Source organism: Coregonus clupeaformis, chromosome 5 (assembly GCF_020615455.1).
Source record: "Coregonus clupeaformis isolate EN_2021a chromosome 5, ASM2061545v1, whole genome shotgun sequence".
Lineage (NCBI taxonomy): Eukaryota > Metazoa > Chordata > Actinopteri > Salmoniformes > Salmonidae > Coregonus > Coregonus clupeaformis.
The window spans coordinates 44,733,768-44,760,232 of record NC_059196.1 but is presented as its reverse complement, the minus strand read 5'-3'; the positions used below and the strand labels follow the sequence as shown (position 1 = coordinate 44,760,232).

Sequence of the window (26,465 nt, the reverse complement as noted above, 5' to 3'; positions counted from 1 at the left end):
CCCCCCCAAAAAATAAAAATATAAAATAAAAATAATAATACACATTGTAAAGTGGTGATCACTGGCTATAAGGTGAATGCACCAATTTGTAAGTCGCTCTGGATAAGAGCGTCTGCTAAATGACGTAAATGTAAAATGTAAATGTTGTTGATTTAATGACAAATATAAAAAACATACCACCCATGAGGCCACTAGGTCATTTGACTGCAGGAAAGGGCTACATAAATAAAATGATAAACGCATCGTCAAGATCCTTGGCTCCTCCCAATCCTTTCTTCTATCCTCCACAACTTCTGACTGCTGCGGAGGCTTCTTATTTTCACTGTGTCAGTGGGAAGCTTTAGTATCTACATTAACACACTGTGTCAGTGGGAAGCTTTAGTATCTACATTAACACACTGTGTCAGTGGGAAGCTTTAGTATCTACGTTAACACACTGTGTCAGTGGGAAGCTTTAGTATCTACGTTAACACACTGTGTCAGTGGGAAGCTTTAGTATCTACATTAACACACTGTGTCAGTGGGAAGCTTTAGTATCTACATTAACACACTGTGTCAGTGGGAAGCTTTAGTATCTACATTAACACACTGTGTCAGTGGGAAGCTTTAGTATCTACGTTAACACACTGTGTCAGTGGGAAGCTTTAGTATCTACATTAACACACTGTGTCAGTGGGAAGCTTTAGTATCTACATTAACACACTGTGTCAGTGGGAAGCTTTAGTATCTACGTTAACACACTGTGTCAGTGGGAGCTTTAGTATCTACATTAACACACTGTGTCAGTGGGAAGCTTTAGTATCTACGTTAACACACTGTGTCAGTGGGAAGCTTTAGTATCTACATTAACACACTGTGTCAGTGGGAAGCTTTAGTATCTACGTTAACACACGGTGTCAGTGGGAAGCTTTAGTATCTACATTAACACACTGTGTCAGTGGGAAGCTTTAGTATCTACATTAACACACTGTGTCAGTGGGAAGCTTTAGTATCTACGTTAACACACGGTGTCAGTGGGAAGCTTTAGTATCTACGTTAACACACTGTGTCAGTGGGAAGCTTTAGTATCTACATTAACACACTGTGTCAGTGGGAAGCTTTAGTATCTACATTAACACACTGTGTCAGTGGGAAGCTTTAGTATCTACATTAACACACTGTGTCAGTGGGAAGCTTTAGTATCTACGTTAACACACTGTGTCAGTGGGAAGCTTTAGTATCTACGTTAACACACGGTGTCAGTGGGAAGCTTTAGTATCTACATTAACACACTGTGTCAGTGGGAAGCTTTAGTATCTACATTAACACACTGTGTCAGTGGGAAGCTTTAGTATCTACATTAACACACTGTGTCAGTGGGAAGCTTTAGTATCTACGTTAACACACTGTGTCAGTGGGAAGCTATAGTATCTACGTTAACACACTGTGTCAGTGGGAAGCTTTAGTATCTACGTTAACACACTGTGTCAGTGGGAAGCTTTAGTATCTACATTAACACACTGTGTCAGTGGGAAGCGTTAGTATCTACGTTAACACACTGTGTCAGTGGGAAGCTTTAGTATCTACGTTAACACACTGTGTCAGTGGGAAGCTTTAGTATCTACATTAACACACTGTGTCAGTGGGAAGCTTTAGTATCTACATTAACACACTGTGTCAGTGGGAAGCTTTAGTATCTACGTTAACACACTGTGTCAGTGGGAAGCTTTAGTATCTACATTAACACACTGTGTCAGTGGGGAAGCTTTAGTATCTCGTTAACACACTGTGTCAGTGGGAAGCTTTAGTATCTCGTTAACACACGGTGTCAGTGGGAAGCTTTAGTATCTACGTTAACACACTGTGTCAGTGGGAAGCTTTAGTATCTACATTAACACACTGTGTCAGTGGGAAGCTTTAGTATCTACATTAACACACTGTGTCAGTGGGAAGCTTTAGTATCTACATTAACACACTGTGTCAGTGGGAAGCTTTAGTATCTACATTAACACACTGTGTCAGTGGGAAGCTTTAGTATCTACGTTAACACACTGTGTCAGTGGGAAGCTTTAGTATCTACATTAACACACTGTGTCAGTGGGAAGCTTTAGTATCTACGTTAACACACTGTGTCAGTGGGAAGCTTTAGTATCTACATCTAACAAAATATGTAGCTCTCTAAATAATCCTGATTGTCACTTTTCCTGGAACAGCTTCAGAAAGTACAAAGGCTCACACTTTATTTAAAACATTTTTATTAATTAGATTGTTTATACTGTCATATAATTTTTCCCAATAGATTATTAAATATTAGATCAAAAATCTAAAATAAATGGGTAAGATTTGTAGCTCGCCATCCAATACAGTCCCAGACAAAAAGCTTGTAATAATAATAATTGGACCAGTAAAAAACACCTGACCGCAGAGGCAGCATCCTCCTCATGCTCACAAACGGTGTTCAGAAACATGAAACACCACGGTCAGTCTGGGGATACGTCCCAAATGGCACCCTATTCCCTATATAGTGCACTACTTTGGACCAGAGCATCATTATGTGGTAGTACACTATAAGGGGAATACAGTGTGATTTGGGACAAAGTCTGGAAGTATGACAGCCACTTCCTGTTCACAGTGTGCTTGACCATGATTGGAACCCTATTCCCCATGTAGTACAGGGCCCATATGGCTCTATTCACAAGTAGTGCACTGTGTAGGGTATAGGATGCCATTCGGAACGCAGGCTATATCTGTGTCTGAAATGACATCCTATTCACTACAAGGTCAAGACTATGTAGTGCACTGTGTAGGGTATAGTGTGCCATTTTTGGACAAAGCCCATGTTATGGAAAGAGAAAGGTCTGATAGAATATATTCAGAATCAGTTCAAGATGCTGTCAGAGAATCTCCCAGGATCTTATTCAATAGACCTTTGAAAACAAAATGAACCTTTAAAAAAAGTACTAAAATATTATTATACATAATATATATTTATTCACAGGAATACACAAAAAGTACAATTAGATACCAAATTATATATTGGGTTGAAAAAAATTATTTAGAGCTTTGCAAATGTAATCCCTTTAGGTGAATTCTGACTCATGGCCATCCATGGGGCTGTCTGTCAAATCGCACCCTATTCCCTATATAGTGCACTACTTTCTCCATAGCCCTATGGACCCTGGCCTGAAGTAGTGCACTATAAAGGGAATAGGGTGCTATTTGGGACAGACCCAAGGCCATCCACAGCCTCTGTATGGGGAAAGTTCTGCGTGTGAAGTTATCTGTATTTAAGGATGGATCCTGGAGTTTCTCCTGACCAGGAGAAAGAGAGGAGCTGGCCTATAACTAAGGCCAGGAGGTTTTTCCACACGACACGACCCACCTGACCTGGAAAAACTCCTGACCAGCGCTCCCAATTCTATGGAATTTTTTAATGGAAAAACTGGCCACCAATCCTGTGGAATCTTTCTATGGAAAAACTCTCTGGAATGAACCCAAATTCATGAGACTTGAAGAGAAAAACTCTGTAATGAACCCCAATTCATGAGACTTGAAGAGAAAAACTCTGTAATGAACCCCAATTCATGAGACTTGAAGAGAAAAACTCTGTAATGAACCCCAATTCATGAGACTTGAAGAGAAAAACTCTCTGGAATGAACCCCAATTCATGAGACTTGCAGAGAAAAACTCTGCAATGAACCCCAATTCATGAGACTTGAAGAGAAAAACTCTGGAATGAACCCCAATTCATGAAAGCTGCAGGGGAAAACTCTCTGGAATGAACCCCAATTCATGAAAGCTGCAGGGGAAAACTCTGGGCCCTATTTATGCAATCCTACTTCATCCCACTTTATGAGTGACTGCCCAGGATCTCATCGAGGTTGATGTCTTTCATCCAGTCGTCGTTGCCGGATCCGGACTTCAGCAGCGAGTCGATGAAGTCTGAGTCAGTGTTGATCCCTGGGACGGTGTTGTCTCCCTCCTGGAGGAATTCAAAGGTCAACCGGTTAACAGCCCGGCTGCTGTTCTGGTTCTGGGTCTGGTAGCTTCCCCCAGGGTTGTGGTTATGTGGTGGGAAGACCCCGATGGTGCTGCCCCCAGGGTTGTGGTTATGTGGTGGGAAGACCCCGATGGTGCTGCCCCCAGCGGGGACCCTCTGCTCCGGAGAAGCCTGGTTGAGGCTTGGTAGCCCTGGCAGAGGAGGCATCATGGGTTGGCTGGGTCTGGGGTTGGTGGTGGAGCTGCGGAGGGCTGGGTTCGGAGGCAGCATGCCAATGTCTGGTGCCACCTGGTTGGGTGGGCCGGGGCCTATGTGCCGGGGACCAAGAGAGTACTGGTGGCTGGACATGTCGAGCTGAGACCGGGACTGGCCCCCCTGGGGTTGGAGCGAGTTCGGGAGCCGCCTCACCCCAAGAGACCCAGGCCCAGGGCCCATGATGGGTGGTTTAGCTCCAGGAGGCCAGCCCATTACACCCCCCAGCCCCTGACCCTGCCCCTGGCTGGGCATCCCTCCACCCTGCTGGCCTACTGATGTCCTTGTGGGATGTTGTACGCTGGTAAGACCACCCACCTCAAACCCATTACCCTGGCCGTTGGGAGGACCAGGGAACCTGGATTTGTTTTGGTTGAGTCCTCCTCCGACTCCTAGTCCCATCTTGGTCTGGTTGTTGTGCTGTTGGAGCTGGTGAGGGTGGGGGCCGCTTCCAAACCTCCAGTCCGTGGGAGGAGGGGTCATCTTGGATCCCGGGCCGCTGGGCATGTGGCAGGACATGGACGGAAGGTCAATCTGGTCAGGCCCGTTGGTCGACAACGACTGGGAGGAATTCATACCTGAATACACAATGAGTGAGTTGGTTAATACTGTTGTAATAGATTGTTATGACAACTGAATAACAGACATACTCAATTATCTTCTTTCCATTTCTCTGGCCCATACAGACACAAACAAGCCTGATGGAAAATCAAGGACCAATAAGAACCAATACTGTTTTTCTCGTACTTGGAAGCAATGAATGATGAATGATATCAAATGAATGATGTACCTGTGAAAAGGCCTGTCGGTTGGATCATTCCTCTGGGCTGTTTGTAATCTGGTGGTGGTCTGGTTAGATGACGGTTAAACGGATCCTGGTTACTACTGCTTTTGTCCTGAAACACAACAGAAGGAGTAAATGAAACAGCAATGACTTTTGTATACATGTTCAAATACAACATGAGATGATCAGGGATGGGATTGAAAGGTAACGTGTGGGAGCTGGAAGTGTTCCCAAAGTGAAACATTTTGTAAGTCGTGTTTTAGCTGAATATCTGGTGATTACATACAAACATATAATATGTAGCTCACAGAGTCATTGATGTTAACATTATAACCTATAGCTCACCGAGTCATTGATGTTAACATGATAACCTATAGCTCACCGAGTCATTGATGTTAACATGATAACCTATAGCTCACCGAGTCATTGATGTTAACATGATAACCTATAGCTCACCGAGTCATTGATGTTAACATTATAACCTATAGCTCACCGAGTCATTGATGTTAACATTATAACCTATAGCTCACCGAGTCATTGATGTTAACATTATAACCTATAGCTCACCGAGTCATTGATGTTAACATTATAACCTATAGCTTACCGAGTCATTGATGTTTACATTATAACCTATAGCTCACCGAGTCATTGATGTTAACATGATAACCTATAGCTCACCAAGTCATTGATGTTTACATTATAACCTATAGCTCACCAAGTCATTGATGTTAACATTATAACCTATAGCTCACCGAGTCATTGATGTTAACATTATAACCTATAGCTCACCGAGTCATTGATGTTAACATTATAACCTATAGCTCACCAAGTCATTGATGTTTACATGATAACCTATAGCTCACCAAGTCATTGATGTTAACATGATAACCTATAGCTTACCGAGTCATTGATGTTAACATTATAACCTATAGCTCACCAAGTCATTGATGTTAACATGATAACCTATAGCTTACCGAGTCATTGATGTTAACATTATAACCTATAGCTTACCGAGTCATTGATGTTTACATGATAACCTATAGCTCACCAAGTCATTGATGTTAACATGATAACCTATAGCTTACCGAGTCATTGATGTTAACATTATAACCTATAGCTTACCGAGTCATTGATGTTTACATTATAACCTATAGCTCACCGAGTCATTGATGTTAACATGATAACCTATAGCTCACCAAGTCATTGATGTTTACATTATAACCTATAGCTCACCAAGTCATTGATGTTAACATTATAACCTATAGCTCACCAAGTCATTGATGTTAACATGATAACCTATAGCTCACCGAGTCATTGATGTTTACATTATAACCTATAGCTCACCAAGTCATTGATTATGTGCTGCTGCTGGGATAGTTGTCTCTGCATGACCTGGGTCTTCCCTGGCCCTGGGGGTTTCTGCTGGGTGTTGGATCCAGGGACAGGGGGACGTTGGTTGGCCTGGGACTGGGGCTGGGCTGACATTCCCACTAGGCTGCCGTTGGTAGGCAGACGAGGCCCAGGGGGCATCTGGTTAGAGAGGAAAGGAGAGGGAAATATGGGGTTATTTTATTACAAGCAAAGCACATTTCAACATAAGTGCCTTGGTCAAGGGCACAACAGCAGGAGATCGCAGTACATGGGATCTGAAACCAGTTGCAAGTTCAATTTCAATGTTTTAATTTACTTGAATAATACCTCGGTATCGGAGTATCTCTGATCATTGCATTGGTTTAGTAGCCTACTTGGAAGCGTATCTCACGTCAAGACATTACAATACCACAAATATGCCACTAGGGGGCAAACCTCCATAACAAACCACAAGGCTCTGGTGTGAAAATGACACCACCTCTCGGCCACTCCCCCTGAAGCAGCAACACAACAGACTTGGAGAGGCTTCTTTGGGAGGGGGAGAGACAGAGGAGAAAGGCTTCTTTCAGGGGGAGAGAGGCTTCTTTAAGGGGGAGGCACGGGGAGGCTAGTCCTCCTCAAGGCAAAAGCTGTTCCCTTGACAAATGGTTCTGACGAGGATGGAAATAATCCCTGAGACAGCGGGAACTGAACTGTGTGCCGACTGGGGAGTTTCAGCTTCTACCCTCCCTGCTGCAACATGACTACTAGCGCTTACCTCCCTTTAACAAGCACTGCTCCTTTACCCAACACACTGATCTAGCAGTGCTTATCTAGGATCAGGTTCCTCCCTGTCCATGTAATCTTATTAATTATGATCTAAAAGGCAAAACTGATCCTAGATCTTCACCATAACTACAGCCTACCTCCCTATAACAAGCACTGTCTGCGTCCCGATCCACTGATCCCCCGATCAGTTCTTATTCCAATATATAAATACGTATTATATATAATAAATATATGTTATTCCCGATCAGTTCTTATAGCCCTGCACCATGGATACCTTCTACGTTCCAATCCCTCAACTGATCTAGAAGCAGTTTTGTTTACCGTTGGCTTTCGTATCTCAGAGTGTGCTGAATCTAGGATCAGGTCTCCCCTGTTCATGTAATCTTATTCGTTATGATCCAAAAGGCAAAATGGATCCTCCATAAGCACACTCCTAAACACTTGGAATATAATGTTATGTTGTGGTGTGTTGTGTTGTTGTGTTTTGTTGTTGTGGTGTGTTGTTGTGTTTTGCTGTTGTGGTGTGTTGTTGTGTTTTGTTGTTGTGGTGTGTTTTGTTGTGTTGTTTTTTTGGCAAGGGGGCATCTGCCTGTATGTGCCCATTTCTGCTACCAGGTGCACATTAGGATGAGAGCCTCAGCAGACCTGTTAATAGCTTTAAAGGAACTGTTTATTTCAGCACTAATTCTATTGGAGATGGAGTGTAAACTACAGAGACAGACTTCAATTTTATTAGGTTCCTCCAAGTGCTTGGTTTGCCTTCTTTCTTCAGTACCTCACAGCCTGTGGCCAGGCAGTATTGTTTACATGATAACCTATAGCTCACAGAGTCATTGATGTTAACATTATAACCTATAGCTCACCGAGTCATTGATGTTAACATTATAACCTATAGCTCACCGAGTCATTGATGTTTACAGGATAACCTATAGCTCACAGAGTCATTGATGTTAACATTATAACCTATAGCTCACCAAGTAATTGATGTTAACATTAACATTATGTCTTCAGGCAGTATTGAGTACCTTGTCTTCAGGCAGTATTGAGTACCTTGTCTTCAGGCAGTATTGACGTTTTTCACTGGTAATTTAGGTATAGAATTAGAACTAATAGTACCAACAATTCGTTTTTGATCAACCTGCTTACTTTGATGTGAATTATATATTTTTTATTTACATACAGTGCCTTCGGAAAGTATTCAGACCCCTTGACTGTTTCCACATTTTGTTACATTACAGCCTTATTCTAAAATGGATTAAATAAATACAAATCCTTGGCAATCTACACACAATACCCCATAATGACGAAGCAAAAACAGGTTTTTAGAAATTTTAGCAAATGTATTACTAATAAAAAACAGAAATACCTTATTTACATAAGTATTCAGACCCTTTGCAATGAGACTCGAAATTGAGCTCAGGAGCATCCTCTTTCCATTGATCATCCTTGAGATGTTTCTACAACTTGATTGGAGTCCACCTGTGGTAAATTCAATTGATTGGACATGATTTGGAAAGGCACACACCTGTCTATAAAAGGTCCCACAGTTGACAGTGCATGTCAGAGCAAAAACCAAGCCATGAGGTCGAAGGAATTGTCCTTAGAGCTCCGAGACAGGATTGTGTCGAGGCACAGATCTGGGGAAGGGTACCAATAAATGTCTGCAGCATTGAAGGTCCCCAAGAACACAGTGGCCACCCGGCCAAACTGAGCAATCGGGGGAGAAGGGCCTTGGTCAGGGAGGTGACCAAGAACCCGATGGTCACTCTGACAGAGCTCTAGAGTTCCTCTGTGGAGATGGGAGAACCTTCCAGAAGGACAACCATCTCTGCAGCACTCCACCAATCAGGACTTTATGGTGGAGTCGCCAGACGGAAGCCACTCCTCAGTAAAAGGCACATGACAGCCCACTTGGAGTTTGCCAAAAGGCATCTAAAGGACTCTCAGACCATGAGAAACAAGATTCTCTGGTCTGATGAAACCAAGATTGAACTCTTTGGCCTGAATGCCAAGCGTCACGTCTGGAGGAAACCTGGCACCATCCCTACAGTGAAGCATTGTGGTGGAAGCATCATGCTGTGGGGATGTTTTGCGGCTGGGACTGGGAGACTAGTCAGGATCAAGGCAAAGATGAAAGGAGCAAAGTACAGAGAGATCCTTAATGAAAACCTGCTCCAGAGCGCTCAGGACCTCAGACTGAGGCAAAGGTTCACCTTCCAACAAGACAATGACACTAAGCACACAGCCAAGACAACGCAGGAGTGGCTTCGAGACAAGTCTCTGAATGTCCTTGAGTGGCCCAGCCAGAGCCCGGACTTCAACCCGATCTAACATCTCTGGAGAGACCAGAAAATAGCTGTGCAGCGACGCTCCCCATCCAACCTGACAGAGGTTGAGAGGATCTGCAGAGAAGAATGGGAGAAAATCCCCAAATACAGGTGTGCCAAGCTTGTAGCGTCATACCCGAGAAGACTCGAGGCTGTAGTCGCTGTCAAAGCTCCTTCAGGTTTTTGCTTTGTTATTATGGGGTATTGTGTGCAGATTGATGAGGGTAAAAAAACTATTTAATAAATTTTAGCATAAGGCATTTCAAAATGTGGAAAAAGTCAAGGGGTCTGAATACTTTCCGTACGTCAGAAACCTAATGTTGTGCCCTATTCCCTATTCCCTAATCTTTACCCTTTCTTCTTCTGGTTAAAAGTCTCTATATAGTGTACTTCTATATAGTGTACTAGGCTGCCATTTGGGACACACTCAGAAGGGTTTCACTAAACAGGTTTCCATCCAAACGTTTTATGGGAGCAAAGTACATGTTGGGAAAAAAAAGGCCTGATGGAAACAGAACATTTGTCGGTAAACTTTCCAAATGTCGACAAACCCAAAAACGCTAGAGAAGGTGGGATCTTTTTGTGTTTGGTAAAATGTATTATGCTTGAAATGGCAGTGGAAACACTTTAATGTGCAAATATTGATATAATAACCATCATATCGAAGTCAACTTGGAGTCACGCGATGATATGTCGTGTGGTCCTCCCACTACGACTCGGGAAACCATGCAGTTTATTAGGCTACAGATGAAATAAATGATGATGAACTTGAAAGTGTGGTGAAAGGGAACTGTAGAGAAAATAAGTCAAGGTGAATGTCTGGGACCGACTGCCTCCGAGATGGACAAACAAAATCCTGAGAGGAATAGCTAAGGCAAAGTGTATGTACTCAGTTCTCTGATTTCTCAGTGATGAGGTACAAAAGCACAGATGGCATTAAAGTCACAGTCACATACATAAATAGAGGCAGAGAAGCTGTGTCACAGGTGTTGACATTTGCCCTAAATAATACTGCTAAATCATTAAAATCATCTAAATACTACTGCAACATCATCTACATTATCAACATACAACTAAATACTACTGTAACATAATCTATATACTACTAAATACTACTGGAACATCATCTAAATGATCTAAATACTACTAAATACTACTGCAACATAATCTATATAATACTAAATACAACTAAATACTACTGCAACGTCATCTAAATAATCAAAATACTACTAAAAACTACTGCAACATCATATAAATACTACTAAATACTACTGCAACCTCATCTAAATAATCAAAATACTACTAAATATTACTGCAACATCATCTAAATATTAATAAATACATTTACATTTACGTCATTTAGCAGACGCTCTTATCCAGAGCGACTTACAGGTAGTGAGTGCATACATTATATATATATATATATATATATATATATATATATATTTGTTTATTTTTGTTTATTTATTATTATTATTTTATTTTATTTTATTTTTTTATTCCCCCGTGGGAATCGAACCCACAACCCTGTCGTTGCAAACGCCATGCTCTACCAACTGAGCTACATCCCTGCTGGCCATTCCCTCCCATACCCTGGACGACGCTGGGCCAATTGTGCGCCACCCCATGGGTCTCCCAGTCGCGGCCGGCTACGACAGAGCCTGGATACGAACCAGGATCTCTAGTGACACAGCTAGCACTGCGATGCAGTGCCTTAGACTACTGCAACATCATCTAAATAATCTAAATACAACTAAATACTACTGCAACATCTAAATTATCTAAATACTGCTAAATTCTACTGCAACATCTATATACTACTAAATACTACAGCAACATCATCTAAATCATCTAAATACAACAAAATACTACTTCAAAATCATCTAAATACAACAAAATACTACTGCAACATCAACATACAACTAAATATTACTGCAACTTCATCTAAATACTAATAAATACTAATACATACCACTGCAACATCATCTAAATAATCTAAATACAACTAAATACTACTGCAACATCTAAATCAGCTAAATACAACTAAATACTACTGCAACATCATCTAAATAATCTAAATACTACTAAATACTACTGCAACATAATATAAAAACAACTAAATACTACTGCAACATCATCTATATACTACTAAATACTACTGCAACATCATCTAAATAATCTAAATACAGGTAAATACTACTGTAACATAATCTAAATTAGGGCTGACTGCAATTAGTCGACTGGTCAATTGTTTGCTCGTTATGCTGTTCATCGACCGAGATTATTTTAGTCGAGCAGTAACAAATATACATATATATATATAGTACCAGTCAAAAGTTTGGACACACCTACTCATTCCAGGGTTTTTCTTTATTTTTACTATTTTCTACATTGTAGAATAATAGTGAAGACATCAAAACTATGAAATAACACATATGGAATCATGTAGTAACCAAAAAAGTGTTAAACAAATCAAAATATATTTTATATTTGAGATTCTTCAAAGTAGCCACCCTTTGCCTTGATGACAGCGTTGCACACTCTTGGCATTCTCTCAACCAGCTAGACTCATGTGGTCTAAGCCTCCAGAGGCATGCAGAGGCCCAATCGAGCTCCCTACCTCATCGCCATGCCCCTCCCAAATGTTGTAACAATGCGGAGGGCTCTTTATAGCTCCGCATTGATATGATTGGTTGACGGTAGGTGGAGGTGGTACATCCTGTATAAACACAAACTCACTTCTTTGACAACAGCTCTGCACTGCTCCGCGATGCGCAATAAGTATGAATGCCCTGACTTCTGCTGAGGCCACATCACCGTAAATGCTGCATGACCAATGCAGATGTCGGATTGACCCAGATGCACAAAGCACTTCTCTCTCCAGAATGTGTTCTCTCCCGCCAATTTGAGCAAATTCATTGTTTCATAACTTCATTGTGTGAATCGTTTGCATTTGATTGTTAGTGTATATCAATTCCCCATTACATACTGTATATCACCAGTAGTACATTTACCGTTAATTCCTATCATTTCTAATCTGCAATGTTTGTTACTTCGGTCACGGTAATTAATTTTATTGCATTCAATATTATTATTCCAGTCTTCCCGTTCTCATAGAAGTGGGCCCATAGGCTACCTGGCCTGTGCAGACATATAGATGTGCCCATTTGGGGATCTGATAGTATTTCTGATTGGCTTAACGCACCACCACTAATGACCTGTGGAGCTTCTCAAAGTAATGTTTTCTTCACCTCAAACAGCAAGCAAACAAAGTCTGTTTTTACGTCCATTGAGAATTACAATAGTTCCTCAATGTATTTGAAAAATCTTTCCAGCTCTCTCCCTTTCGATAACCACTCAGCATGAAAGGGGAAAATGTCATGCTCTGATCCAGTGGAAATGTCAGAAAATAGGCCTACCTGATTACTTCTTATCAGTGCTTGACTTGGACTGAAATAGGTTCCAATACTCATTTTGGGTGCTGGTACTGTTTATATTTAGGTGCAGGAGCTCCACAATACTGTTGAGCTAATATTGTATAAGAGGAACAGGAGCTCAAGCAGTAGAAGATCTGAGGTGCCGGTACTCAGCTCCGGTGAGCTCCTGCCCAAGTCAAGTATTGCTTGTTAAGCTGTGTCTGTCCCGAGCTCACTGATGCAGGAAACTCTGAGGGCCCATAATATTTTATACAATGTTGCAAGTTTGCTAGTGCAAGCTTCAGGCTTGACCCAAGTTAATAGTTGATACAATGTTTCCAGTTCGTTGCAGACAGGCCATGTGTAGACAATGTGATTTATAGGATATTTATTTTTATCAGGATATTTTCTACTTGCAGGCTGCAATGTTTTTGTTGGCTTTATGGAGGCTATTTTTTTTAACATAGTTTGGCAATGGCAATAGAAGTAACTTTTTAGGTTTGTATCATTTTCATTCAGATTTGGATCGAATTTTGATTAACTATATGACAATGATTTTGAGATATGAAGACGTTACTATTAATTAAATTAAACTGTTTCAGGAACATTTTCATATGAAAACCATAACTGGCACGCAGATCGGTAGAAATGGTAAGATAAATTGGCATTCCACATGAGAAAGGTTGCCGACTCCTCGTGTAGCCTGTTACCGGCCACTTCAGGAGAGTAACGGCAGAATCTGTGAAAGCCAGCAGGAGCGGGAGGAGAATAGTTGGGTCAGGTTAGTTTTTTTAAATTCTGGTTATCTAGATCTCTGGCGCCCTCTTGAGACATTTGTCTTATTTTATCAAACCCTAAACTTAAAGCAGTGCATGTACAGTGCATTCGGAAAGCAAACATTTCTAAAAACCTGTTTTCGTTTTGTCATTATAGGGTATTGTGTGTAGATTGATGATGAAAAAATGTAATTTAATCAATTTTAGAATAAGGCAGTAACGTAACAAAAGAATTTGGAAAAAGTCAAGGGGTCTGAATACTTTCCGAATGCACTGTATATAGTTGATTTTGTTAAAACACATAGTGTGTCTATATATGGAAAAATACATGTTTCGAAATGTCAACCAATCGGTTGGTTGAAAGAACAGACGACTTTCGATCGACCAAGATTTGTTTTTGTCGGAGACAGCCCTAAGTTAAATACTACTGTAACATAATCTAAATAATCTAAATACTCTTAAAGACTACTGCAACATCCTCTAAATCTTCTACATACTACTAAATACTACCGCAACATAATCTAAATCATCTAAATACAATTGCAACATCATCTAAATACTTTCTCTCTCCCTCTCGCTGTCTCCCCCCCCCCTTCTCGCTCTCTCTCCCCCCTCTCTCTCTCCTTCTCCGTTTTCTCTCAACACACTAGAGGAGACTTCAAACAGCAGTCTGAGGAGAGAGAGAGAGGAAGCAACGAGTCGCTCTGCTCTCTGTGGTTCACTGCCTCCAATTACCAGGCACCGTGAGAAGTTATGACCACCGCTCACACACACACACACACACACACACACACACACACACACACACACACACACACACACACACACACACAGAGAATGTCTTCAAATTACCTAGGAAAGGAGGCCATTGCTCCCGCTGGCCGCGGTGCAGAAAGCCGACCCCAGTCTTTGTAGGAAGAACAACCTAGTAAGGAGTGTTTTGTTAACATGTCCTCTGTTTGTCATCCTGACGTGTCATTAAGCTTTTTTTTACCATCTCGCTCTTCTCTTTCTCTCCTCTCATTTCTTCACAAGCTAAATGAATAATATCACATGTGGCTCCAGTCCAGCTCTCTCTGGCCTTCGGAAGGAGCGGGAGAAGGAGTGGCGGCGTGGTGATCTAGCCTCCTGTCCTGCTGCGGGGCTAGTCAGCGCTAAGCTAGACAGATCAGGGGTAGGTTAAGCTGGTTAAGCTAGACAGATCAGGGGTAGGTTAAGCTAGACTAGGCTAAGCTAGACAGATCAGGGGTAGGTTAAGCTGGTTAAGCTAGACAGATCAGGGGTAGGTTAAGCTGGTTAAGCTAGACAGATCAGGGGTAGGTTAAGCTGGTTAAGCTAGACAGATCAGGGGTAAGTTAAGCTGGTTAAGCTAGACAGATCAGGGGTAGGTTAAGCTGGTTAAGCTAGACAGATCAGGGGTAGGTTAAGCTGGTTAAGCTAGACAGATCAGGGGTAGGTTAAGCTGGTTAAGCTAGACAGATCAGGGGTAGGTTAAGCTGGTTAAGCTAGACAGATCAGGGGTAGGTTAAGCTGGTTAAGCTAGACAGATCAGGGGTAGGTTAAGCTGGTTAAGCTAGACGCAGTTGCCATGTCGCAGTTGTAAATGAGAACTTGTTCTCAACTGGCTTCTTACCTGGTTAAATAAAGGTGGGAAAAAAGACAGATCAGGGGTAGGCTAAGATAGACTAGGTTAAGCAAGACAGATCAGAGGTAGGCCAAGTTAAACTAGGCTAAACTAGACAGAGCAGGGGTAGGCTAAACTAGACAGAGCAGGGGTGGGCTAAACTAGACAGAGCAGGGGTGGGCTAAACTAGACAGAGCAGGGGTAGGCTAAACTAGACAGAGCAGGGGTGGGCTAAACTAGACAGAGCAGGGGTAGGGCTAAACTAGACAGAGCAGGGGTAGGCTAAACTAGACAGAGCAGGGGTGGGCTAAACTAGACAGAGCAGGGGTAGGCTAAACTAGACAGAGCAGGGGTGGGCTAAACTAGACAGAGCAGGGGTAGGCTAAACTAGACAGAGCAGGGGTAGGCTAAACTAGACAGAGCAGGGGTAGGCTAAACTAGACAGAGCAGGGGTAGGCTAAACTAGACAGAGCAGGGGTGGGCTAAACTAGACAGAGCAGGGGTAGTCTAAACTAGACAGAGCAGGGGTAGGTTAAGCTGGTTAAGCTAGACAGAGCAGGGGTAGGTTAAACTAGACAGAGCAGGGGTGGGCTAAACTAGACAGAGCAGGGGTGGGCTAAACTAGACAGAGCAGGGGTAGGCTAAACTAGACAGAGCAGGGGTGGGCTAAACTAGACAGAGCAGGGGTGGGCTAAACTAGACAGAGCAGGGGTAGGCTAAACTAGACAGAGCAGGGGTGGGCTAAACTAGACAGAGCAGGGGTAGGCTAAACTAGACAGAGCAGGGGTGGGCTAAACAAGACAGAGCAGGGGTAGGCTAAACTAGACAGAGCAGGGGTAGGCTAAACTAGACAGAGCAGGGGTGGGCTAAACTAGACAGAGCAGGGGTGGGCTAAACTAGACAGAGCAGGGGTGGGCTAAACTAGACAGAGCAGGGGTGGGCTAAACTAGACTCTCTCTCTCTCTTTCTCTCAGCCCCTACCCCAGCCCTCTCCTCTCTAAGCTTCTCTCTCAGAGTACTGCTTCCTCCCAGGCAGCCTGCAGTCAGGACTCTGGTCCCGGGGGACGGCCTTGGCATCTGGACTTGGCTGCTGATCCCTTTCCCAGGAAACAAACACTCCCTTCACACAGCCTGTCCCTCTCTCTCTGGTTAGAACACTCCCTTCACACAGCCTGTCCCTCTCTCTCTGGTTAGAACACTCCCTTCACACAGCCTGTCCCTCTCTCTCTATGGTTAGAACACTCCCTTCACACAGCCTGTCCCTCTCTCTCTGGTTAGAACACTCCCTTCACACAGCCTGTCCCTCTCTCTCTGGTTAGAACACTCCCTTCACACAGCCTGTTCCTCTCTCTATGGTTAGAACACTCCCTTCACACAGCCTGTCCCTCTCTCTATGGTTAGAACACTCCCTTCACACAGCCTGTCCCTCTCTCTATGGTTAGAACACTCCCTTCACACAGCCTGTCCCTCTCTCTCTGGTTAGAACACTCCCTTCACACAGCCTGTCCCTCTCTCTCTGGTTAGAACACTCCCTTCAAACAGCCTGTCCCTCTCTCTATGGTTAGAACACTCCCTTCACACAGCCTGTCCCTCTCTCTATGGTTAGAACACTCCCTTCACACAGCCTGTCCCTCTCTCTCTGGTTAGAACACTCCCTTCACACAGCCTGTCCCTCTCTCTCTCTGGTTAGAACACTCCCTTCACACAGCCTGTCCCTCTCTCTCTGGTTAGAACACTCCCTTCACACAGCCTGTCCCTCTCTCTCTATGGTTAGAACACTCCCTTCACACAGCCTGTCCCTCTCTCTATGGTTAGAACACTCCCTTCACACAGCCTGTCCCTCTCTCTCTGGTTAGAACACTCCCTTCACACAGCCTGTTCCTCTCTCTATGGTTAGAACACTCCCTTCACACAGCCTGTTCCTCTCTCTCTGGTTAGAACACTCCCTTCAAACAGCCTGTCCCTCTCTCTATGGTTAGAACACTCCCTTCACACAGCCTGTCCCTCTCTCTCTGGTTAGAACACTCCCTTCACACAGCCTGACCCTCTCTCTCTGGTTAGAACACTCCCTTCACACAGCCTGTCCCTCTCTCTCTGGTTAGAACACTCCCTTCAAACAGCCTGTCCCTCTCTCTATGGTTAGAACACTCCCTTCACACAGCCTGTCCCTCTCTCTATGGTTAGAACACTCCCTTCACACAGCCTGTCCCTCTCTCTCTGGTTAGAACACTCCCTTCACACAGCCTGTCCCTCTCTCTATGGTTAGAACACTCCCTTCACACAGCCTGTCCCTCTCTCTCTGGTTTAGAACACTCCCTTCACACAGCCTGTCCCTCTCTCTATGGTTAGAACACTCCCTTCACACAGCCTGTCCCTCTCTCTCTGGTTAGAACACTCCCTTCACACAGCCTGTCCCTCTCTCTCTGGTTAGAACACTCCCTTCACACAGCCTGTCCCTCTCTCTATGGTTAGAACACTAAATTCACACAGCCTGTCCCTCTCTCTCTGGTTAGAACACTCCCTTCACACAGCCTGTCCCTCTCTCTATGGTTAGAACACTCCCTTCACACAGCCTGTCCCTCTCTCTATGGTTAGAACACTCCCTTCACACAGCCTGTCCCTCTCTCTCTGGTTAGAACACTCCCTTCACACAGCCTGTCCCTCTCTCTATGGTTAGAACACTCCCTTCACACAGCCTGTCCCTCTCTCTATGGTTAGAACACTCCCTTCACACAGCCTGTCCCTCTCTCTCTCTGGTTAGAACACTCCATTCACACAGCCTGTCCCTCTCTCTATGTTAGAACACTCCCTTCACACAGCCTGTCCCTCTCTCTATGGTTAGAACACTCCCTTCACACAGCCTGTCCCTCTCTCTCTATGGTTAGAACACTCCCTTCACACAGCCTGTCCCTCTCTCTATGGTTAGAACACTCCCTTCACACAGCCTGTCCCTCTCTCTCTAAGGTTAGAAACTCCTTCACACAGCCTGTCCCTCTCTCTATGGTTAGAACACTCCCTTCACACAGCCTGTCCCTCTCTCTATGGTTAGAACACTCCCTTCACACAGCCTGTCCCTCTCTCTAAGGTTAGAACACTCCCTTCACACAGCCTGTCCCTCTCTCTATGGTTAGAACACTCCCTTCACACAGCCTGTCCTCTCTCTATGGTTAGAACACTCCCTTCACACAGCCTGTCCCTCTCTCTCTGGTTAGAACACTCCCTTCACACAGCCTGTCCCTCTCTCTATGGTTAGAACACTCCCTTCACACAGCCTGTCCCTCTCTCTATGGTTAGAACACTCCCTTCACACAGCCTGTCCCTCTCTCTATGGTTAGAACACTCCTTCACACAGCCTGTCCCTCTCTCTATGGTTAGAACACTCCCTTCACACAGCCTGTCCCTCTCTCTGTGGTTAGAACACTCCCTTCACACAGCCTGTCCCTCTCTCTATGGTTAGAACACTCCCTTCACACAGCCTGTCCCCTCTCTCTATGGTTAGAACACTCCCTTCACACAGCCTGTCCCTCTCTCTATGGTTAGAATACTCCCTTCACACAGCCTGTCCCTCTCTCTATGGTTAGAACACTCCCTTCACACAGCCTGTCCCCTCTCTATGGTTAGAACACTCCCTTCACACAGCCTGTCCCTCTCTCTATGGTTAGAACACTCCCTTCACACGCCTGTTCCTCTCTCTCTCTGGTTAGAACACTCCCTTCACACAGCCTGTCCCTCTCTCTTATGGTTAGAACACTCCCTTCACACAGCCTGTCCCTCTCTCTAAGGTTAGAACACTCCCCTTCACACAGCCTGTCCCTCTCTCTATGGTTAGAACACTCCCTTCACACAGCCTGTCCCTCTCTCTATGGTTAGAACACTCCCTTCACACAGCCTGTCCCTCTCTCTATCGGTTAGAACACTCCCTTCACACAGCCTGTCCCTCTCTCTCTATGGTTAGAACACTCCCTTCACACAGCCTGTCCCTCTCTCTATGGTTAGAACACTCCCTTCACACAGCCTGTCCCTCTCTCTATGGTTAGAACACTCCCTTCACACAGCCTGTCCCTCTCTCTATGGTTAGAACACTCCCTTCACACAGCCTGTCCCTCTCTCTATGGTTAGAACACTCCCTTCACACAGCCTGTCCCTCTCTCTATGGTTAGAACACTCCCCTTCACACAGCCTGTCCCTCTCTCTATGGTTAGAACACTCCTTCACACAGCCTGTCCCTCTCTCTATGGTTAGAACACTCCCTTCACACAGCCTGTCCCTCTCTCTATGGGTTAGAACACTCCCTTCACACAGCCTGTTCCTCTCTCTATGGTTAGAACACTCCCTTCACACAGCCTGTCCCTCTCTCTATGGTTAGAACACTCCCTTCACACAGCCTGTCCCTCTCTCTCTATGGTTAGAACACTCCCTTCACACAGCCTGTCCCTCTCTCTAAGGTTAGAACACTCCCTTCACACAGCCTGTCCCTCTCTCTCTATGGTTAGAACACTCCCTTCACACAGCCTGTCCCTCTCTCTATGGTTAGAACACTCCCCTTCACACAGCCTGTCCCTCTCTCCTGGTTAAAACACTCCCTTCACACAGCCTGTCCTCTCTCTATGGTTAGAACACTCCCCTTCACACAGCCTGTCCCTCTCTCTATGGTTAGAACACTCCCTTCACACAGCCTGTCCCTCTCTCTCTGGTTAGAACACTCCCTTCACACAGCCTGTCCCTCTCTCTATGGTTAGAACACTCCCTTCACACAGCCTGTCCCTCTCTCTATGGTTAGAACACTCCCTTCACACAGCCTGTCCCTCTCTCTCTCTGGTTAGAACAATCCCTTCACACAGCCTGTCCCTCTCTCTATGGTTAGAACACTCCCTTCACACAGCCTGTCCCTCTCTCTATGGTTAGAACACTCCCTTCACACAGCCTGTCCCTCTCTCTATGGTTAGAATACTCCCTTCACACAGCCTGTCCCTCTCTCTATGGTTAGAACACCCCCTTCACACAGCCTGTCCCTCTCTCTATGGTTAGAACACTCCCCTTCACACAGCCTGTCCCTCTCTCTAAGGTTAGAACACTCCCTTCACACAGCCTGTCCCTCTCTCTATGGTTAGAACACTCCCCTTCACACAGCCTGTCCCTCTCTCTATGGTTAGAACACTCCCTTCACACAGCCTGTCCCTCTCTCTATGGTTAGAACACTCCCCTTCACACAGCCTGTCCCTCTCTCTAAGGTTAGAACAATCCCTTCACACAGCCTGTCCCTCTCTCTATGGTTAGAACACTCCCTTCACACAGCCTGTCCCTCTCTCTATGGTTAGAACACTCCCTTCACACAGCCTGTCCCTCTCTCTATGGTTAGAACACTCCCTTCACACAGCCTGTCCCTCTCTCTCTGGTTAGAACACTCCCTTCACACAGCCTGTCCCTCTCTCTATGGTTAGAACACTCCCTTCACACAGCCTGTCCCTCTCTCTATGGTTAGAACACTCCCTTCACACAGCCTGTCCCTCTCTCTATGGTTAGAACACTCCCTTCACACAGCCTGTCCCTCTCTCTATGGTTAGAACACTCCCTTCACACAGCCTGTTCCTCTCTCTACGGTTAGAACACTCCCTTCAAACACCCTGTCCCTCTCTCTATGGTTAGAACACTCCATTCACACAGCCTGTCCCTCTCTCTATGGTTAGAACACTCCCTTCACACAGCCTGTCCCTCTCTCTATGGTTAGAACACTCCCTTCACACAGCCTGTCCCTCTCTCTATGGTTAGAACACTCCCTTCACACAGCCTGTCCCTCTCTCTAAGGTTAGAACACTCCCTTCACACAGCCTGTCCCTCTCTCTATGGTTAGAACACTCCCTTCACACAGCCTGTCCCTCTCTCTATGGTTAGAACACTCCCTTCACACAGCCTGTCCCTCTCTCTCTGGTTAAAACACTCCCTTCACACAGCCTGTCCCTCTCTCTATGGTTAGAACACTCCCCTTCACACAGCCTGTCCCTCTCTCTATGGTTAGAACACTCCCTTCACACAGCCTGTCCCTCTCTCTCTGGTTAGAACACTCCCTTCACACAGCCTGTCCCTCTCTCTATGGTTAGAACACTCCCCTTCACACAGCCTGTCCCTCTCTCTATGGTTAGAACACTCCCTTCACACAGCCTGTCCCTCTCTCTCTGGGTTAGAACACTCCCTTCACACAGCCTGTCCCTCTCTCTATGGTTAGAACACTCCCTTCACACAGCCTGTCCCTCTCTCTATGGTTAGAACACTCCCTTCACACAGCCTGTCCCTCTCTCTATGGTTAGAATACTCCCTTCACACAGCCTGTCCCTCTCTCTATGGTTAGAACACCCCCTTCACACAGCCTGACCCTCTCTCTATGGTTAGAACACTCCCTTCACACAGCCTGTCCCTCTCTCTATGGTTAGAACACTCCCCTTCACACAGCCTGTCCCTCTCTCTCTGGTTAGAACACTCCCCTTCACACAGCCTGTCCCTCTCTCTATGGTTAGGAACACTCCCTTCACACAGCCTGTCCCTCTCTCTCTGGTTAGAACACTCCCCTTCACACAGCCTGTCCCTCTCTCTCTGGTTAGAACACTCCCTTCACACAGCCTGTCCCACTCTCTATGGTTAGAACACTCCCTTCACACAGCCTGTCCCTCTCTCTGGTTAGAACACTCCCTTCACACAGCCTGTCCCTCTCTGTTTAGAACACTCCCTTCACACAGCCTGTCCCTCTCTCTCTGGTTAGAACACTCCCTTCACACAGCCTGTCCCTCTCTCTATGGTTAGAACACTCCCTTCACACAGCCTGTCCCTCTCTCTATGGTTAGAACACTCCCTTCACACAGCCTGACCCTCTCTCTCTGGTTAGAACACTCCCTTCACACAGCCTGTCCCTCTCTCTCTATGGTTAGAACACTCCCTTCACACAGCCTGTCCCTCTCTCTATGGTTAGAACACTCCCTTCACACAGCCTGTCCATCTCTCTCTCTGGTTAGAACACTCCATTCACACAGCCTGTCCCTCTCTCTATGGTTAGAACACTCCCTTCACACAGCCTGTCCCTCTCTCTATGGTTAGAACACTCCCTTCACACAGCCTGTCCCTCTCTCTATGGTTAGAACACTCCCTTCACACAGCCTGTCCATCTCTCTCTCTGGTTAGAACACTCCATTCACACAGCCTGTCCCTCTCTCTATGGTTAGAACACTCCCTTCACACAGCCTGTCCCTCTCTCTAAGGTTAGAACACTCCCTTCACACAGCCTGTCCCTCTCTCTATGGTTAGAACACTCCCTTCACACAGCCTGTCCCTCTCTCTATGGTTAGAACACTCCCTTCACACAGCCTGTCCCTCTCTCTATGGTTAGAACACTCCCTTCACACAGCCTGTCCCTCTCTCTATGGTTAGAACACTCCCTTCACACAGCCTGACCCTCTCTCTATGGTTAGAACACTCCCTTCACACAGCCTGTCCCTCTCTCTCTGGTTAGAACACTCCCTTCACACAGCCTGTCCCTCTCTCTATATGGTTAGAACACTCCCTTCACACAGCCTGTCCCTCTCTCTATGGTTAGAACACTCCCTTCACACAGCCTGTCCATCTCTCTCTCTCTGGTTAGAACACTCCATTCACACAGCCTGTCCCTCTCTCTATGGTTAGAACACTCCCTTCACACAGCCTGTCCCTCTCTCTATGGTTAGAACACTCCCTTCACACAGCCTGTCCCTCTCTCTATGGTTAGAACACTCCCTTCACACAGCCTGTCCATCTCTCTCTCTGGTTAGAACACTCCCATTCACACAGCCTGTCCCTCTCTCTATGGTTAGAACACTCCCCTTCACACAGCCTGTCCCTCTCTCTAAGGTTAGAACACTCCCTTCACACAGCCTGTCCCTCTCTCTATGGTTAGAACACTCCCTTCACACAGCCTGTCCCTCTCTCTATGGTTAGAACACTCCCCTTCACACAGCCTGTCCCTCTCTCTATGGTTAGAACACTCCCTTCACACAGCCTGTCCCTCTCTCTAAGGTTAGAACAATCCCTTCACACAGCCTGTCCCTCTCTCTATGGTTAGAACACTCCCTTCACACAGCCTGTCCCTCTCTCTCATGGTTAGAACACTCCCTTCACACAGCCTGTCCCTCTCTCTATGGTTAGAACACTCCCTTCACACAGCCTGTCCCTCTCTCTCTGGTTAGAACACTCCCTTCACACAGCCTGTCCCTCTCTCTATGGTTAGAACACTCCCTTCACACAGCCTGTCCCTCTCTCTATGGTTAGAACACTCCCTTCACACAGCCTGTCCCTCTCTCTATGGTTAGAACACTCCCTTCCACACAGCCTGTCCCTCTCTCTATGGTTAGAACACTCCCTTCACACAGCCTGTTCCTCTCTCTACGGTTAGAACACTCCCTTCAAACACCCTGTCCCTCTCTCTATGGTTAGAACACTCCCTTCACACAGCCTGTCCCTCTCTCTATGGTTAGAACACTCCCTTCACACAGCCTGTCCCTCTCTCTCTGGTTAGAACACTCCCCTTCACACAGCCTGTCCCTCTCTCTCTGGTTAGAACACTCCCCTTCACACAGCCTGTCCCACTCTCTATGGTTAGAACACTCCCTTCACACAGCCTGTCCCTCTCTCTATGGTTAGAACACTCCCTTCACACAGCCTGTCCCTCTCTCTCTTGGTTAGAACACTCCTTCACACAGCCTGTCCCTCTCTCTCTGGTTAGAACACTCCCTTCACACAGCCTGTCCCTCTCTCTATGGTTAGAACACTCCCTTCACACAGCCTGTCCCTCTCTCTCTGGTTAGAACACTCCCTTCACACAGCCTGTCCCTCTCTCTATGGTTAGAACACTCCCTTCACACAGCCTGACCCTCTCTCTATGGTTAGAACACTCCCTTCACACAGCCTGTCCCTCTCTCTCTATGGTTAGAACACTCCCTTCACACAGCCTGTCCATCTCTCTCTATGGTTAGAACACTCCCTTCACACAGCCTGTCCCTCTCTCTATGGTTAGAACACTCCCTTCACACAGCCTGTCCCTCTCTCTATGGTTAGAACACTCCCTTCACACAGCCTGTCCCTCTCTCTATGGTTAGAACACTCCCTTCACACAGCCTGTTCCTCTCTCTATGGTTAGAACACTCCCTTCAAACACCCTGTCCCTCTCTCTATGGTTAGAACACTCCCTTCACACAGCCTGTTCCTCTCTCTATGGTTAGAACACTCCCTTCACACAGCCTGTCCCTCTCTCTATGGTTAGAACACTCCCTTCACACAGCTTGTCCCTCTCTCTATGGTTAGAACACTCCCTTCACACAGCCTGTCCCTCTCTCTATGGTTAGAACACTCCCTTCACACAGCCTGTCCCTCTCTCTCTGGTTAGAACACTCCCTTCACACAGCCTGTCCCTCTCTCTCTGGTTAGAACACTCCCTTCACACAGCCTGTCCCTCTCTCTATGGTTAGAACACTCCCCTTCACACAGCCTGTCCCTCTCTCTCTGGTTAGAACACTCCCTTCACACAGCCTGTCCCTCTCTCTCTGGTTAGAACACTCCCTTCACACAGCCTGTCCCTCTCTCTATGGTTAGAACACTCCCTTCACACAGCCTGTCCCTCTCTCTCTGGTTAGAACACTCCCTTCACACAGCCTGTCCCTCTCTCTATGGTTAGAACACTCCCTTCACACAGCCTGTCCCTCTCTCTATGGTTAGAACACTCCCTTCACACAGCCTGTCCCTCTCTCTATGGTTAGAACACTCCCTTCACACAGCCTGTCCCTCTCTCTATGGTTAGAACACTCCCTTCACACAGCCTGTCCCTCTCTCTATGGTTAGAACACTCCCTTCACACAGCCTGTCCCTCTCTCTATGGTTAGAACACTCCCTTCACACAGCCTGTCCCTCTCTCTCTGGTTAGAACACTCCCTTCACACAGCCTGTCCCTCTCTCTATGGTTAGAACACTCCCTTCACACAGCCTGTCCCTCTCTCTATGGTTAGAACACTCCCTTCACACAGCCTGTCCCTCTCTCTCTGGTTAGAACACTCCCCTTCACACAGCCTGTCCCTCTCTCTCTGGTTAGAACACTCCCTTCACACAGCCAGTCCCTCTCTCTATGGTTAGAACACTCCCTTCACACAGCCTGTCCCTCTCTCTCTGGTTAGAACACTCCCTTCACACAGCCTGTCCCTCTCTCTATGGTTAGAACACTCCCTTCACACAGCCTGTCCCTCTCTCTATGGTTAGAACACTCCCTTCACACAGCCTGTCCCTCTCTCTCTGGTTAGAACACTCCCTTCACACAGCCTGTCCCTCTCTCTCTGGTTAGAACACTCCCTTCACACAGCCTGTCCCTCTCTCTATGGTTAGAACACTCCCTTCACACAGCCTGTCCCTCTCTCTCTGGTTAGAACACTCCCTTCACACAGCCTGTCCCTCTCTCTATGGTTAGAACACTCCCTTCACACAGCCTGTCCCTCTCTCTCTATGGTTAGAACACTCCCTTCACACAGCCTGTCCCTCTCTCTATGGTTAGAACACTCCCTTCACACAGCCTGTCCCTCTCTCTATGGTTAGAACACCCTTCACACAGCCTGTCCCCCTCTCTCTATGGTTAGAACACTCCCTTCACACAGCCTGTCCCTCTCTCTATGGTTAGAACACTCCCTTCACACAGCCTGTCCCTCTCTCTATGGTTAGAACACTCCCTTCACACAGCCTGTCCCTCTCTCTATGGTTAGAACACTCCCTTCACACAGCCTGTTCCTCTCTCTATGGTTAGGTTAGAGAGAGTGACCAGAACCCATCAATAATTTATGTGATATAATTGGCAAACTTGACAACAGCATAAAATAAAATAAAATAAAGATGTGTGCATGTTACATACATAAAAACATAACTATCAACCATGTGAGTCTCTGTATGGATTAATTACAGATAAAATAAGGCATATGATTACCTTTTAATGGGCTCAATTTTTATCTGGGAATAATCCTGACCTCAAACCACACTAGTTCCTCACAAGAGGTATATAATAATATGTCATTTAACAGACGCTTTTATCCAAAGCGACATACAGTCATGTGTGCATACATTTTTACGTATGGGTGGTCCCGGGGATCGAACCCACTACCTTGGCGTTACAAGC

General features: G+C 45.7%; 1 protein-coding gene across 1 annotated transcript in view; it reads right to left on the bottom strand.

The window, feature by feature from the left end:
• Window positions 1-2,216: 2,216 nt before the first annotated feature.
• zmp:0000001236 (mastermind-like protein 2) overlaps window positions 2,217-26,465 on the bottom strand; it is a 134,514-nt gene continuing 110,265 nt past the window's right edge. Inside the window, exons 3-5 of the mRNA XM_041876701.2 lie at window positions 6,361-6,546; window positions 5,023-5,128; window positions 2,217-4,810 (exon numbers count right to left, since the gene is read on the bottom strand). Coding sequence (XP_041732635.1) covers window positions 3,831-4,810; window positions 5,023-5,128; window positions 6,361-6,546 — 1,272 coding nt within the window. The 3' untranslated portion in view covers window positions 2,217-3,830. The remainder of the gene's footprint in view (window positions 4,811-5,022; window positions 5,129-6,360; window positions 6,547-26,465) is intronic.